At 55.2% G+C, this 13,388-nt stretch overlaps 1 protein-coding gene across 1 annotated transcript; it reads right to left on the bottom strand.

Moving 5' to 3' along the window:
• Nucleotides 1-292: 292 nt before the first annotated feature.
• Nucleotides 293-9,029, bottom strand: LOC139242381 (transmembrane protease serine 12-like). Its single transcript, XM_070870326.1, has 5 exons — nt 8,954-9,029; nt 5,150-5,348; nt 3,947-4,212; nt 1,946-2,088; nt 293-547 (listed from the first exon to the last, which is right to left on the bottom strand). Exons 1-5 carry the CDS (start codon nt 9,027-9,029, stop codon nt 293-295), a joined length of 939 nt encoding a protein of 312 aa, XP_070726427.1.
• Between the last annotated feature and the right edge of the window lie 4,359 nt (nt 9,030-13,388).

Raw genomic sequence — 13,388 nt, 5'->3', positions numbered from 1 at the left:
TGGGGTCTAGGTGAACTCTAGCCCAGAGGGCTCAGTCGTTGGGTATATCCAAGGCTGGGATCAATAGATTTTTGGGGTCTAGGGGAACTCTGCCCCAGAGTGCTCAGTCGTTGGGTATATCCAAGGCTGGGATCGATAGGATTGTTGGGATACTAAAGGATGTGGAGAACAGGCGGTGAAAGTGGGAGTTGAGATTGGGAAGAGCGGCCACGATCTCATGGAATGGCGAGAGCCAGTCGGAGGGGCCAGGAATGGCCTGGTTCCCAATTTCTCCCATTTTCTCCTGGGGGGGTCAGTGGCGAGCGACCACCATCGACAGCAGAAGCAGGAGACAGCGCAGTAGGCTAGGGGCCGCATGCCCACCGTGGGTCGTCTCTGCCCCGTTGGCCTCCCGCATTCTCCGGATCCAGCCCTCGTACTGCAGCGGGCGGGTGAAGACCCCCACCTTACGTGGCAGTCCGCAGTGTACGCCAAAGCTCGACACGCCCAGCAGGTAAAACTTCTGGTCCTGGTAGTTGAAGCACTGCAGCGGCCCCCCACTGTCACCCTGCACATGGGGAGGGTTTCAAGAGAAGAATTAGCGGCCACCCACTTAACACGCGCCTCACTTAAACCAAGACCTGAGTTAGACCGTGCACAGTTCTGGTCTCCATATACCTGGGTCAGACCACACTGGGAGCACTGTGCACAGTTCTGGTCATATACCTTGGTTAGACCACACTGGGAGCACTGTACACAGTTCTGGTCTCCGTATACCTGGTTTAGACCACACTGGGAGCACCGTGCACAGTTCTGGTCTCCATATACCTGGGTTAGACCACACTGGGAGCACTGTGCACAGTTCTGGTCATATACCTAGGTTACACCACACTGGGAGCACTGTGCACAGTTCTGGTCATATACCTGGGTTAGACCACACTGGGAGCACCGTGCACAGTTCTGGTCATATACCTGGGTTAGACCACACTGGGAGCACTGTGCACAGTTCTGGTCTCCATATACCTGAGTTAGACCACACGGAGCACTGTGCACAGTTCTGGTCTCCATATACCTGGGTTAGACCACACTGGGAGCACTGCGCACAGTTCTGGTCTCTATATACCTGGGTTAGACCACACTGTGGGAGCACCGTGCACAGTTCTGGTCTCCATATACCTGGGTTAGACCACACTGGGAGCACTGTGCACAGTTCTGGTCTCCATATACCTGAGTTAGACCACACTGGGATCACCGTGCACAGTTCTGGTCTCCATATACCTGGGTTAGACCACACTGGGAGCACTGTGCACAGTTCTGGTCATATACCTGGGTTAGACCACACTGGGAGCACTGTGCACAGTTCTGGTCTCCATATACCTGAGTTAGACCACACTGGGAGCACTGTGCACAGTTCTGGTCTCCATATACCTGGGTTAGACCACACTGGGAGCACTGTGCACAGTTCTGGTCATATACCTGGGTTAGACCACACTGGGAGCACTGTGTACATAGTTCTGGTCATATACCTGGGTTAGACCACACTGGGAGCACTGTGCACAGTTCTGGTCATATACCTGGGTTAGACCACACTGGGAGCACTGCACAGTTCTGGTCTCCATATACCTGGGTTAGACCACACTGGGAGCACTGTGCACAGTTCTGGTCTCCATATACCTGGGTTAGACCACACTGGGAGCACCGTGCACAGTTCTGGTCATATACCTGGGTTAGACCACACTGGGAGCACTGCACAGTTCTGGTCTCCGTATACCTGGGTTAGACCACACTGGGAGCACTGCACAGTTCTGGTCTCCATATACCTGGGTTAGACCACACTGGGAGCACCGTGTACACAGTTCTGGTCATATACCTGGGTTAGACCACACTGGGAGAACTGTACACAGTTCTGGTCTCCATATTATAACAAGGATAGCGAGACTGGAGAATGTGCACGCACGCACCGTACCTGACATCCGTCGGCTGACCCATTCTCGTATCCAGCGCACTGCATCTTCTCCGTAATCATCCCATCGTACCAGCTGCGCTGGTTGCAGATATTGGTCGGGATCAGATCCACTTCTGCCTCCTGTAAAATGTCTGAGGATGGGCCTGGGGAGCAATAGAGACAGGAAAGAAAGCTCTTGCGTTTATATAGCGCCTTTCACAGGAGCACCGGACGTCTCAAAGTGCCTCACAGCCAATGAAGTCCCATTTGGGAGTGTGGCCACTGTTGTAATGTAGGAAACGCGGCAGCTCAATTTACGCACAGCAAGCTCCCACAAACAGCAATGTGATAATGACCCAGATAATCTGCTTTTAGTGATGTTGATTGAGGGATAAATATTGGCCCCAGGACACAGGGAGAACTCCCCCTGCTCTTCTTCCAAATAGTACCCATGGGATCTTTTACATCCACCCGAGAGGGCAGACTGGGTCTCGGTTTAACGTCTCATCCGACAGTGTGGCGCTCCCTCAGTACTGCCCCTCCAACAGCGCAGTGCGGTGCTCCCTCAGTACTGCCCCTCCGACAGTGCAGTACGACGCTCCCTCAGTACTGCCCCTCCGACAGTGCGGCACTCCCTCAGTACTGCACAGAGTGTCAGCCATGGATTTTTGTGCTCAAGTTCCTGGAGTGGGACTTGAACCCACAACCTTCTGACTCAGAGGCGAGAGTCCTGCCCACTGACCTCACTGAAAGTGCCCAGTTCTATTTCTCTCCCCTCTTTCCTCAAGACTTCGGACATCCCATTCGGGTCGGGCAGCGGGATTGGGAGTAGGATAGCGATTCAGTTTCTGTCGATTGAGGCTAGGCTCAAAACCGTCTACCTTCTCCACAATCGCACACAGCTATTTACAACATACATTAATGATTTAGATGAAGGAATTGAGTGTAATATCTCCAAGTTTGCAGATCACACTAAGCTGGGTGGCGGTGTGAGCTGCGAGGAGGATGCTAAGAGGCTGCAGGGTGACTTGGACAGGTTAGGTGAGTGGGGCAAATGCATGGCAGATGCAGTATAATGTGGATAAATGTGAGGTTATCCACTTTGGGGGCAAAAACAGGAAGGCAGAATATTATCTGAATGGCGGCAGATTAGGAAAAGGGGAGGTGTAACGAGACCTGGGTGTCATGGTACATCAGTCATTGAAGGTTGGCATGCAGGTACAGCAGGCGGTGAAGAAGGCAAATGGTATGTTGGCCTTCATAGCGAGAGGATTTGAGTATAGGAGCAGGGAGGTCTTACTGCAGTTGTACAGGGCCTTGGTGAGGCCTCACCTGGAGTATTGTGTTCAGTTTTGGTCTCCTAATCTGAGGAAGGACATTCTTGCTATTGAGGGAGTGCAGCGAAGGTTCACCAGACTGATTCCCGGGATGGCAGGACTGACATATGAAGAAAGACTGGATCGACTGGGCTTATATTCACTGGAATTTAGAAGAATGAGAGGGGATCTCATAGAAACATATAAAATTCTGACGGGACTGGACAGGTTAGATGCAGGAAGAATGTTCCCGATGTTGGGGAAGTCCAGAACCAGGGGTCACAGTCTAAGGATAAGGGGTAAACCATTTAGGACCGAGATGAGGAGAAACTTCTTCACTCAGAGAATTGTGAACCTGTGGAATTCTCTACCACAGAGAGTTGTTGAGGCCAGTTTGTTAGATATATTCAAGAAGGAGTTAGATGTGGCCCTTACGGCTAAAGGGATCAAGGGGTATGGAGAGAAAGCAGGAATGGGGTACTGAGGGAATAATCAGCCATGACCTTATTGAATGGTGGTGCAGGCTCGAAGGGCCAAATGGCCTGCTCCTGCACCTATTTTCTATGTTTCTGTCGGAGGGGCAGTACTGAGGGAGCCCCGCACTGTCGGAGGGGCAGTACTGAGGGAGCCCCGCACTGTCGGAGGAGCAGTACTGAGGGAGTGCCGCACTGTCGGAGGGGCAGTACTGAGCGAGAGGGTGGCCTACCGTAATCGACACTCATACCCCAGCCAGTGATGAAGCAGAGGTGGATGTCGGCCAGCACCGTTCCGTTGACGGGGACACAGATGGGCTGCACGTAATCGCTGTACTCCATGGCGCTCCTCAGGTGTAGCAGGGCGATGTCATTGATCATCGATCGGGCTTCGAACTGATGGTGAACAATCACCTTTCGTACCACCATCATCCTGGTGTGAGCACTGAACTCTGACCGATCGTGCAGTCCTGTAACCACCACCCAGAGGGACGATGGGCTGTAGGAGCAAACACGGCACAGTGACTGTCAACCCTCGTTTCTGGCCGCAGAGCGGGGCGAGGGGGTGTGAGGGTGAGCCTCGCAATCTCCCCCTCCTCTCCTCAACACACCTCCTCATCCACTGCCATTTATACCCGTCTTTAACGTAGTACTGCCCTCCGACAGTGCGGCACTCCCTCAGTACTGCCCCTCCGACAGTGCAGCACTCCCTCAGTACTGCCCCTCCGACAGTGCAGCACTCCCTCAGTACTGCCCCTCCGACAGTGCGGCACTCCCTCAGTACTGCCCCTCCGACAGTGCGGCACTCCCTCAGTACTGCCCCTCCGACAGTGCGGCACTCCCTCAGTACTGCCCCTCCGACAGTGCGGCACTCCCTCAGTACTGCCCCTCCGACAGTGCGGCACTCCCTCAGTACTGCCCCTCCGACAGTGCGGCACTCCCTCAGTACTGCCCCTCCGACAGTGCGGCACTCCCTCAGTACTGCCCCTCCGACAGTGCGGCACTCCCTCAGTACTGCCCCTCCGACAGTGCGGCACTCCCTCAGTACTGCCCCTCCGACAGTGCGGCACTCCCTCAGTACTGCCCCTCCGACAGTGCGGCACTCCCTCAGTACTGCCCTCTGACAGTGCGGCACTCCCTCAGTACTGCCCCTCTGACAGTGCGGCGCTCCCTCAGTACTGCCCCTCCGACAGTGCGGCGCTCCCTCAGTACTGCCCCTCCGACAGTGCGGTGCTCCCTCAGTACTGCCCCTCCGACAGTGCGGCGCTCCCTCAGTACTGCCCCTCCGACAGTGCGGCGCTCCCTCAGTACCGCCCCTCCGACAGTGCGGCACTCCCTCAGTACTGCCCCTCCGACAGTGCGGCACTCCCTCAGTACTGCCCCTCCGACAGTGCGGCACTCCCTCAGTACCGCCCGCTCGAGTTGCTGGAACCTACCTCAATTTCTCAGAGAAGCAGTGTGCGGCTGAAAGGACCCAGCGGGTGTCGATGATGATGCCTCCACAAATGTGCGTGCGTGTCCCGTGCTGCTTTAACTGGACACTGACTTGCCAGGGCCAGGCACCAGGCAATGTGTCCTGACCACCGAGTACTCGCAGCGGGATAGGATTGACCATCAGCGGGCGAGAACCACAATCTGAGGAGACAGGACAGGGAGCTCCTGAATCGGGGGCGGCCCATTTATCGTCATCAAGCTGTTCCTTAACCTTTTGTTCCTGTTATTTTTCATCATCCATCACAAACAGGAGCAGGAGCCGGCCATTGGGCCCCTCGAGCCTGTTACATTAGGAGCAGGAGTGGGCCATTGGGCCCCTCGAGCCTGTTACACTAGGAGCAGGAGTGGGCCATTGGGCCCCTCGAGCCTGTTACATTAGGAGCAGGAGTGGGCCATTGGGCCCCTCGAGTCTGTTACATTAGGAGCAGGAGTGGGCCATTGGGCCCCTCGAGCCTGTTACACTAGGAGCAGGAGTGGGCCATTGGGCCCCTCGAGCCTGTTACATTAGGAGCAGGAGCCGGCCATTGGGCCCCTCGAGCCTGTTACATTAGGAGCAGGAGTGGGCCATTGGGCCCCTCGAGTCTGTTACATTAGGAGCAGGAGCCGGCCATTGGGCCCCTCGAGCCTGTTACACTAGGAGCAGGAGCCGGCCATTGGGCACCTCGAGCCTGTTACATTAGGAGCAGGAGCCGGCCATTGGGCCCCTCGAGCCTGTTACATTAGGAGCAGGAGCCGGCCATTGGGCCCCTCGAGCCTGTTACATTAGGAGCAGGAGCCGGCCATTGGGCCCCTCGAGCCTGTTACATTAGGGTCAGGAGTGGGCCATTGGGCCCCTCGAGCCTGTTACACTAGGAGCAGGAGTGGGCCATTGGGCCCCTCGAGCCTGTTACATTAGGAGCAGGAGTGGGCCATTGGGCCCCTCGAGCCTGTTACATTAGGAACAGGAGGAGACCATTGAGCCCCTCGAGCCTGTTACATTAGGAGCAGGAGCGGGACATTGGGCCCCTCGAGCCTGTTACATTAGGAGCAGGAGCGGGACATTGAGCCCCTCGAGCCTGTTACATTAGGAGCAGGAGCGGGACATTGGGCCCCTCGAGCCTGTTACATTAGGGTCAGGAGTGGGCCATTGGGCCCCTCGAGCCTGTTACATTAGGAGCAGGAGTGGGCCATTGGGCCCCTCGAGTCTGTTACATTAGGAACAGGAGGAGACCATTGGGCCCCTCGAGCCTGTTACATTAGGAGCAGGAGCGGGACATTGGGCCCCTCGAGCCTGTTACATTAGGAGCAGGAGCCGGCCATTGGGCCCCTCGAGCCTGTTACATTAGGAGCAGGAGCCGGCCATTGGGCCCCTCGAGCCTGTTACATTAGGAGCAGGAGCGGGACATTGGGCCCCTCGAGCCTGTTACATTAGGAACAGGAGGAGACCATTGGGCCCCTCGAGCCTGTTACATTAGGAGCAGGAGTGGGCCATTGGGCCCCTCGAGCCTGTTACATTAGGGTCAGGAGTGGGCCATTGGGCCCCTCGAGCCTGTTACATTAGGAGCAGGAGTGGGCCATTGGGCCCCTCGAGTCTGTTACATTAGGAACAGGAGGAGACCATTGGGCCCCTCGAGCCTGTTACATTAGGAGCAGGAGTGGGCCATTCGGCCCCTCGAGCCTGTTATATTAGGAGCAGGAGGAGACCATTGGGCCCCTCGAGCCTGCTCCGCCATTTAATACGACCATGGCTGATCCGATCATGGACTCAGCTCCACTTCCCCGCCCGCTCCCCATAACCCTTCACTCCCTTATCGCTCAAAAATCTGTCTATCTCCACCTTAAATATATTCAATGTCCCAGCCTCCACAGCTCTCTGGGGCAGAGAATTCCACAGATTTACAACCCTCTGAGAGAAGAAATTCCTCCTCATCTCAGTTTTAAATGGGCGGCCCCTTATTCTAAGACCATGCCCCCTAGTTCTAGTCTCCCCCATCAGTGGGAACATCCTCTCTGCATCCACCTTGTCGAGCCCCCCTCATAATCTGATACGTTTCCATAAGATCACCTCTCATTCTTCTGAACTCCAATGAGTAGAGGCCCAACCTCCTCAACCTTTCCTCATAAGTCAACCCCCTCATCCCCGGAATCAACCGAGTGAACCTTCTCTGAACTGCCTCCAAAGCAAGTATATCCTTTCGTAAATACGGAGAGCAAAACTGCACGCAGTACTCCAGGTGTGGCCTCACCAATACCCTGTATAACTGGAGCAAGACTTCCCTGCTTTTATACTCCATCCCCTTTGCAATAAAGGCCAAGATATCATTGGCCTTCCTGATCACTTGCTGTACCTGCATACTAACCTTTTGTGTTTCATGTACAAGTAACCCCCAGGTCCCGCTGTACTGCGGCACTTTGTAATCTTTCTCCATTTAAATAATAACTTGCTCTTTGATTTTTTTTCTGCCAAACTGCATGACCTCACACTTTCCAACATTATACTCCATCTGACAAATTTTTGCCCACTCACTGAGCCTGTCTATGTCCTTTTGCAGATTTTTTGTGTCCTCCTCACACATTGCTTTTCCTCCCATCTTTGTATCGTCAGCAAACTTGTCTACGTTACACTCAGTCCCTTCATCCAAGTCGTTAATATAGATTGTAAATAGTTGGGGCCCCAGCACTGATCCCTGTGACACCCCACTAGTTACTGGTGGCCAACCCGAGAATGAACCATTTATCCTGACTCTCTGTTCTCTGTTAGTTAACCAATCCTCTATACATGCTAATATATTACCCCCAACCCCCTGAACTTTTATCTTGTGTAGTAACCACTTACGTCGAACTTTATCGAATGCCTCAAGTATCACCTCACCCTGCTGGAGAAATACCACCAACGCTGTCTCCGCAAGATCCTGCAAATCCCCCGGGAGGACAGACGCACCAACGTTAGCGTCCTCGACCAGGCCCAACATCCCCAGCATCGAAGCACTGACCACACTCGACCAGCTCCGCTGGGCAGGGCCACATTGTCCGCATGGTTCCCCCAGACACGAGACTCCCCAAAGCGAGGGCTCTACTCGGAACTCCTTCACGGGCAAACGGGCCAAAGGTGGGCAGAGGAAACGTTACAAGGGACCACCCTCAAAGCCCTCCCTGATAAAGTGCAACATCCCCACCGACACCTGGGAGTCCCTGGGCCCAAAGACCAGTCCGCCCTAAGTGGAGGGAGTGCATCCGGGAGGGCGCTGAGCACCTCGAGTCTCGTCGCCGAGAGCGTGCAGAAACCAAGCGCAGGCAGCGGAAGGAGCGTGCGGCAAACCAGTCCCACCCTCCCCTTCCCTCAACGTCTGTCTGTCCCACCCTCCCCTTCCCTCAACGTCTGTCTGTCCCACCCTCCCCTTCCCTCAACGTCTATCTGTCCCACCTGTGACAGGGACTGTGGGTCCCTGTGTTGGGCTGTTCAGCCACCTCAGGACTCGTGTTTAGAGTGGGAGCAAGTCTTCCTCGATTCCGAGGGACTGCCTATGATGAAGATTACCCCAAACCCCGTGAGCTTTTATCTTGTGCAGTAACCTTTTATGTGGCACCTTATCCAATGCCTTTTGGAAATCCAAATACACCACATCTACTGGTTCCCCCTTTATCCTCCCTGCTCCTTACATCCTCAAAGAACTTCAGCAACTTTGTCAAACGCGATTTCCCTTTCATAAAGCCGTGCTGTCTCTGTGGTGATTGAATCCCGGTTTCCAGAAAATAACAGCACTTACCTGTTGTTCTTGCTGCCCCGGGTATTGGTATCCAGCTCACACAAGCCAACAGCAACACAGCCGTCGTCAGCTCCATATCTCGAGTAACCTCCCTCCCTCCCAGTCCCTTCCCCAGCTCTGTCCCACTCTGCTCCCCCCCGCTCGCCCCGGGAATATCTCTCACACACACACACACACACACACGGGGGTCTACGTGATCCACTGCCACACCACTAAACCAAACACTCTGACATTTACAGGCAGCTGCACGGTGATACAAGGTCTGTGTCTCTCACATCCGCCCTCTCCCCCCCCTTGCAGGCAAACTTGCAACTAGCTCACAAACAATCTTTATTATCCACAGGGGCAGCCGATGATATCATCCCCACTGATATCATCCCTTGAGATTGCTCAAACACAGCCCTCCCTCCAGCCCTGACTGGCCAGGGGCTGGTTATATCACCACTGTGACCAACATGTATGACATCAGAGTGTGTGGGTGGGGGTGTGTGTGTGGGGGGGGGTGTGGGGTGTGTGTGTGTGTGTGGGGTGTGTGTGTGTGTGTGTAGGGGTGTGTGTGTGTGTGTGTGTGTGTGGGGGGTGTGTGTGTGTGGGTGTGTATGTGTGTGTGTGTGTGTGTGTGTAGGTGTGTGTGTGTGTGGGGGGTGTATGTGTGTGTGTGTGTGTGTGTGGGGGGTGTGTGTGTGTGTGTGTGTGTGTGTGTGGGGGGTGTGTGTGTGTGTGGGGGGGGGTGTGTGTGTGTGTGTGGGGTGTGTATGTGTGTGTGTGTGTGTGTGGGGGGTGTGTGTGTGTGTAGGGGTGTGTGTGTGGGGTGTGTGTGTGTGGGGGGTGTGTGTGGGTGTGTGTGTGTGTGTGTGGGTGTGTGTGTGGGGGGTGTGTGTGTGTGTGTGTGTGTGTGGGGGTGTGTGTGTGTGTGTGTGTGGGTGTGTGTGTGGGGTGTGTGTGTGTGTGTGTAGGGGTGTGTGTGTGTGGGGGGTGTGTGTGTGTGTGTGTGTGTAGGGGTGTGTGTGTAGGGGTGTGTGTGTGTGGGGGGTGTGTGTGTGTGTGTGTGTAGGGGTGTGTGTGTGTAGGGGTGTGTGTGTAGGGGTGTGTGTGTGTGGGGGGTGTGTGTGTGTGTGTAGGGGTGTGTGTGTAGGGGTGTGTGTGTGGGTGTGTGTGGGTGTGTGTGTGTGTGTGTGGGGTGTGTGTATGTGTGGGGTGTGTGTGTGTGTGTGTGTGTGTGTGTGTGTGTGTGTGTGCGGGGGGGTTTAACTGCAACAACTGGTATGTATATAGCGCCTTTAATGCAGTGAAACAGCGAAAATCGGTCCAGGAGTTGACCATTCAGCCCCTCTAGTCTACACAGCCGTTCAATATGATCAAGGGTGATCCTCGAACTCAACACCATATCTCCCGCTTTCTCTCCTTACTCTTTGATGCCTTTTGCCTCGAGAAATCTCTCCATCTCCGGGGATGAGGGGGTTGACTTATGAGGAAAGGTTGAGTAGGTTGGGCCTCTACTCATTGGAGTTCAGAAGAATGAGAGGTGATCTTATGGAAACGTATCAGATTATGAGGGGGCTCGACAAGGTGGATGCAGAGAGGATGTTCCCACTGATGGGGGAGACTAGAACTAGGGGGCATGGTCTTAGAATAAGGGGCCGCCCATTTAAAACTGAGATGAGGAGGAATTTCTTCTCTCAGAGGGTTGTAAATCTGTGGAATTCTCTGCCCCAGAGAGCTGTGGAGGCTGGGACATTGAGACACTGGGACACTGGGACACAGAGCCACCTTTGGCCCGTTTCGAGCGCTCGCTTTGGGGAGTCTCGTGTCTGGGGGAACCATGCGGACAATGTGGCCCTGCCCAGCGGAGCTGGTCGAGTGTGGTCAGTGCTTCGATGCTGGGGATGTTGGGCCTGGTCGAGGACGCTAACGTTGGTGCGTCTGTCCTCCCGGGGGATTTGCAGGATCTTGCGGAGACATCATTGGTGGTATTTCTCCAGCGACTTGAGGTGTCTACTGTACACGGTCCATGTCTCTGATCCATACAGGAGGGCGGGTATCACTACAGCCCTGTAGACCATGAGCTGGGGGTGAGATACCTACTGTACATGGTCCATGTCTCTGAGCCATACAGGAGGGCGGGTATCACTACAGCCCTGTAGACCATGAGCTGGGGGTGAGATACCTACTGTACATGGTCCGTGTCTCTGAGCCATACAGGAGGGCAGGGTATCACTACAGCCCTGTAGACCATGAGCTGGGGGTGAGATACCTACTGTACATGGTCCATGTCTCTGAGCCATACAGGAGGGCGGGTATCACTACAGCCCTGTAGACCATGAGCTGGGGGTGAGATACCTACTGTACATGGTCCGTGTCTCTGAGCCATACAGGAGGGCGGGTATCACTACAGCCCTGTAGACCGTGAGCTGGGGGTGAGATACCTACTGTACACGGTCCGTGTCTCTGAGCCATACAGGAGGGCGGGTATAACTACAGCCCTGTAGACCGTGAGCTGGGGGTGCGATACCTACTGTACATGGTCCATGTCTCTGAGCCATAAAGGAGGGCGGGTATCACTACAGCCCTGTAGACCATGAGCTGGGGGTGAGATACCTACTGTACACGGTCCGTGTCTCTGAGCCATACAGGAGGGCGGGTATCACTACAGCCCTGTAGACCATGAGCTGGGGGTGAGATACCTACTGTACACGATCCGTGTCTCAGGGCCATACAGGAGGGCGGGTATCACTACAGCCCTGTAGACCATGAGCTGGGGGTGAGATACCTACTGTACATGGTCCATGTCTCTGAGCCATACAGGAGGGCGGGTATCATTACAGCCCTGTAGACCATGAGCTGGGGGTGAGATACCTACTGTACATGGTCCGTGTCTCTGAGCCATACAGGAGGGCGGGTATCACTACAGCCCTGTAGACCATGAGCTGGGGGTGAGATACCTACTGTACACGGTCCGTGTCTCTGAGCCATACAGGAGGGCGGGTATCACTACAGCCCTGTAGACCATGAGCTGGGGGTGAGATACCTACTGTACATGGTCCGTGTCTCTGAGCCATACAGGAGGGCGGGTATCACTACAGCCCTGTAGACCATGAGCTGGGGGTGAGATACCTACTGTACATGGTCCATGTCTCTGGGCCATACAGGAGGGCGGGTATCACTACAGCCCTGTAGACCATGAGCTGGGGGTGAGATACCTACTGTACATGGTCCGTGTCTCTGGGCCATACAGGAGGGCGGGTATCACTACAGCCCTGTAGACCATGAGCTGGGGGTGAGATACCTACTGTACATGGTCCGTGTCTCTGAGCCATACAGGAGGGCGGGTATCACTACAGCCCTGTAGACCACGAGCTGGGGGTGAGATACCTACTGTACATGGTCCATGTCTCTGAGCCACACAGGAGGGCGGGTATCACTACAGCCCTGTAGACCATGAGCTGGGGGTGAGATACCTACTGTACACGGTCCGTGTCTCTGAGCCACACAGGAGGGCGGGTATCACTACAGCCCTGTAGACCATGAGCTGGGGGTGAGATACCTACTGTACATGGTCCGTGTCTCTGGGCCATACAGGAGGGCGGGTATCACTACAGCCCTGTAGACCATGAGCTGGGGGTGAGATACCTACTGTACATGGTCCATGTCTCTGAGCCACACAGGAGGGCGGGTATCACTACAGCCCTGTAGACCATGAGCTGGGGGTGAGATACCTACTGTACACGGTCCGTGTCTCTGAGCCACACAGGAGGGCGGGTATCACTACAGCCCTGTAGACCATGAGCTGGGGTGAGATACCTACTGTACATGGTCCATGTCTCTGAGCCACACAGGAGGGTGGGTATCACTACAGCCCTGTAGACCACGAGCTGGGGGTGGATTTGAGGGTCTGGTCTTCAAACACTCTTTTCCTCAGACGACCGAAGGCTGCACTGGCGCACTGGAGGTACTATGAAGTGAACAGTGACAGTGTCGACCTCTGGATATCATCCACTCCAACAATGTCCCTTGTCGCAGGTTGGAAGAACGTGATCTTTTTTTCTGAGTTCCCTCTCTCCCTCCCCCCACCCCCTCTCTCTATCTGTTCCCCACACTCTTTCTCGCACTGGCTCTTCACCCAGTCTCTCCCTCTCCCTCACTCTCCCCCCAACTCTCTCTCCCTCTCTGCTCCCCAGTCTCTCTCTCCTTCCCCCTCTCTCTCTCTCTCTCCCCCTCTCTCTCTCCACCCCCTCCCCCTTCCCCCATCTCTTCCCTCCTCCCCCTCCTCTCTTCATCCCCTCTCTCCCCCCAGTCTCTCTCCCCCCCCAGTGTCTCTCTCTCTCCCCCCCCGTCTCTCTCTCTCTCCCCCCCCGTCTCTCTCTCTCTCTCTCCCCCCAGTCTCTCTCTCTCCCCCCCCGTCTCTCTCTCTCCCCCGTCTCTCTCTCTCTCTCTC

The sequence above is a fragment of the Pristiophorus japonicus genome, unplaced genomic scaffold (assembly GCF_044704955.1).
Source record: "Pristiophorus japonicus isolate sPriJap1 unplaced genomic scaffold, sPriJap1.hap1 HAP1_SCAFFOLD_1306, whole genome shotgun sequence".
In the NCBI taxonomy this organism is placed as follows: Eukaryota; Metazoa; Chordata; class Chondrichthyes; family Pristiophoridae; genus Pristiophorus; species Pristiophorus japonicus.
This window is presented reverse-complemented; position numbering and strand designations above follow the sequence as displayed.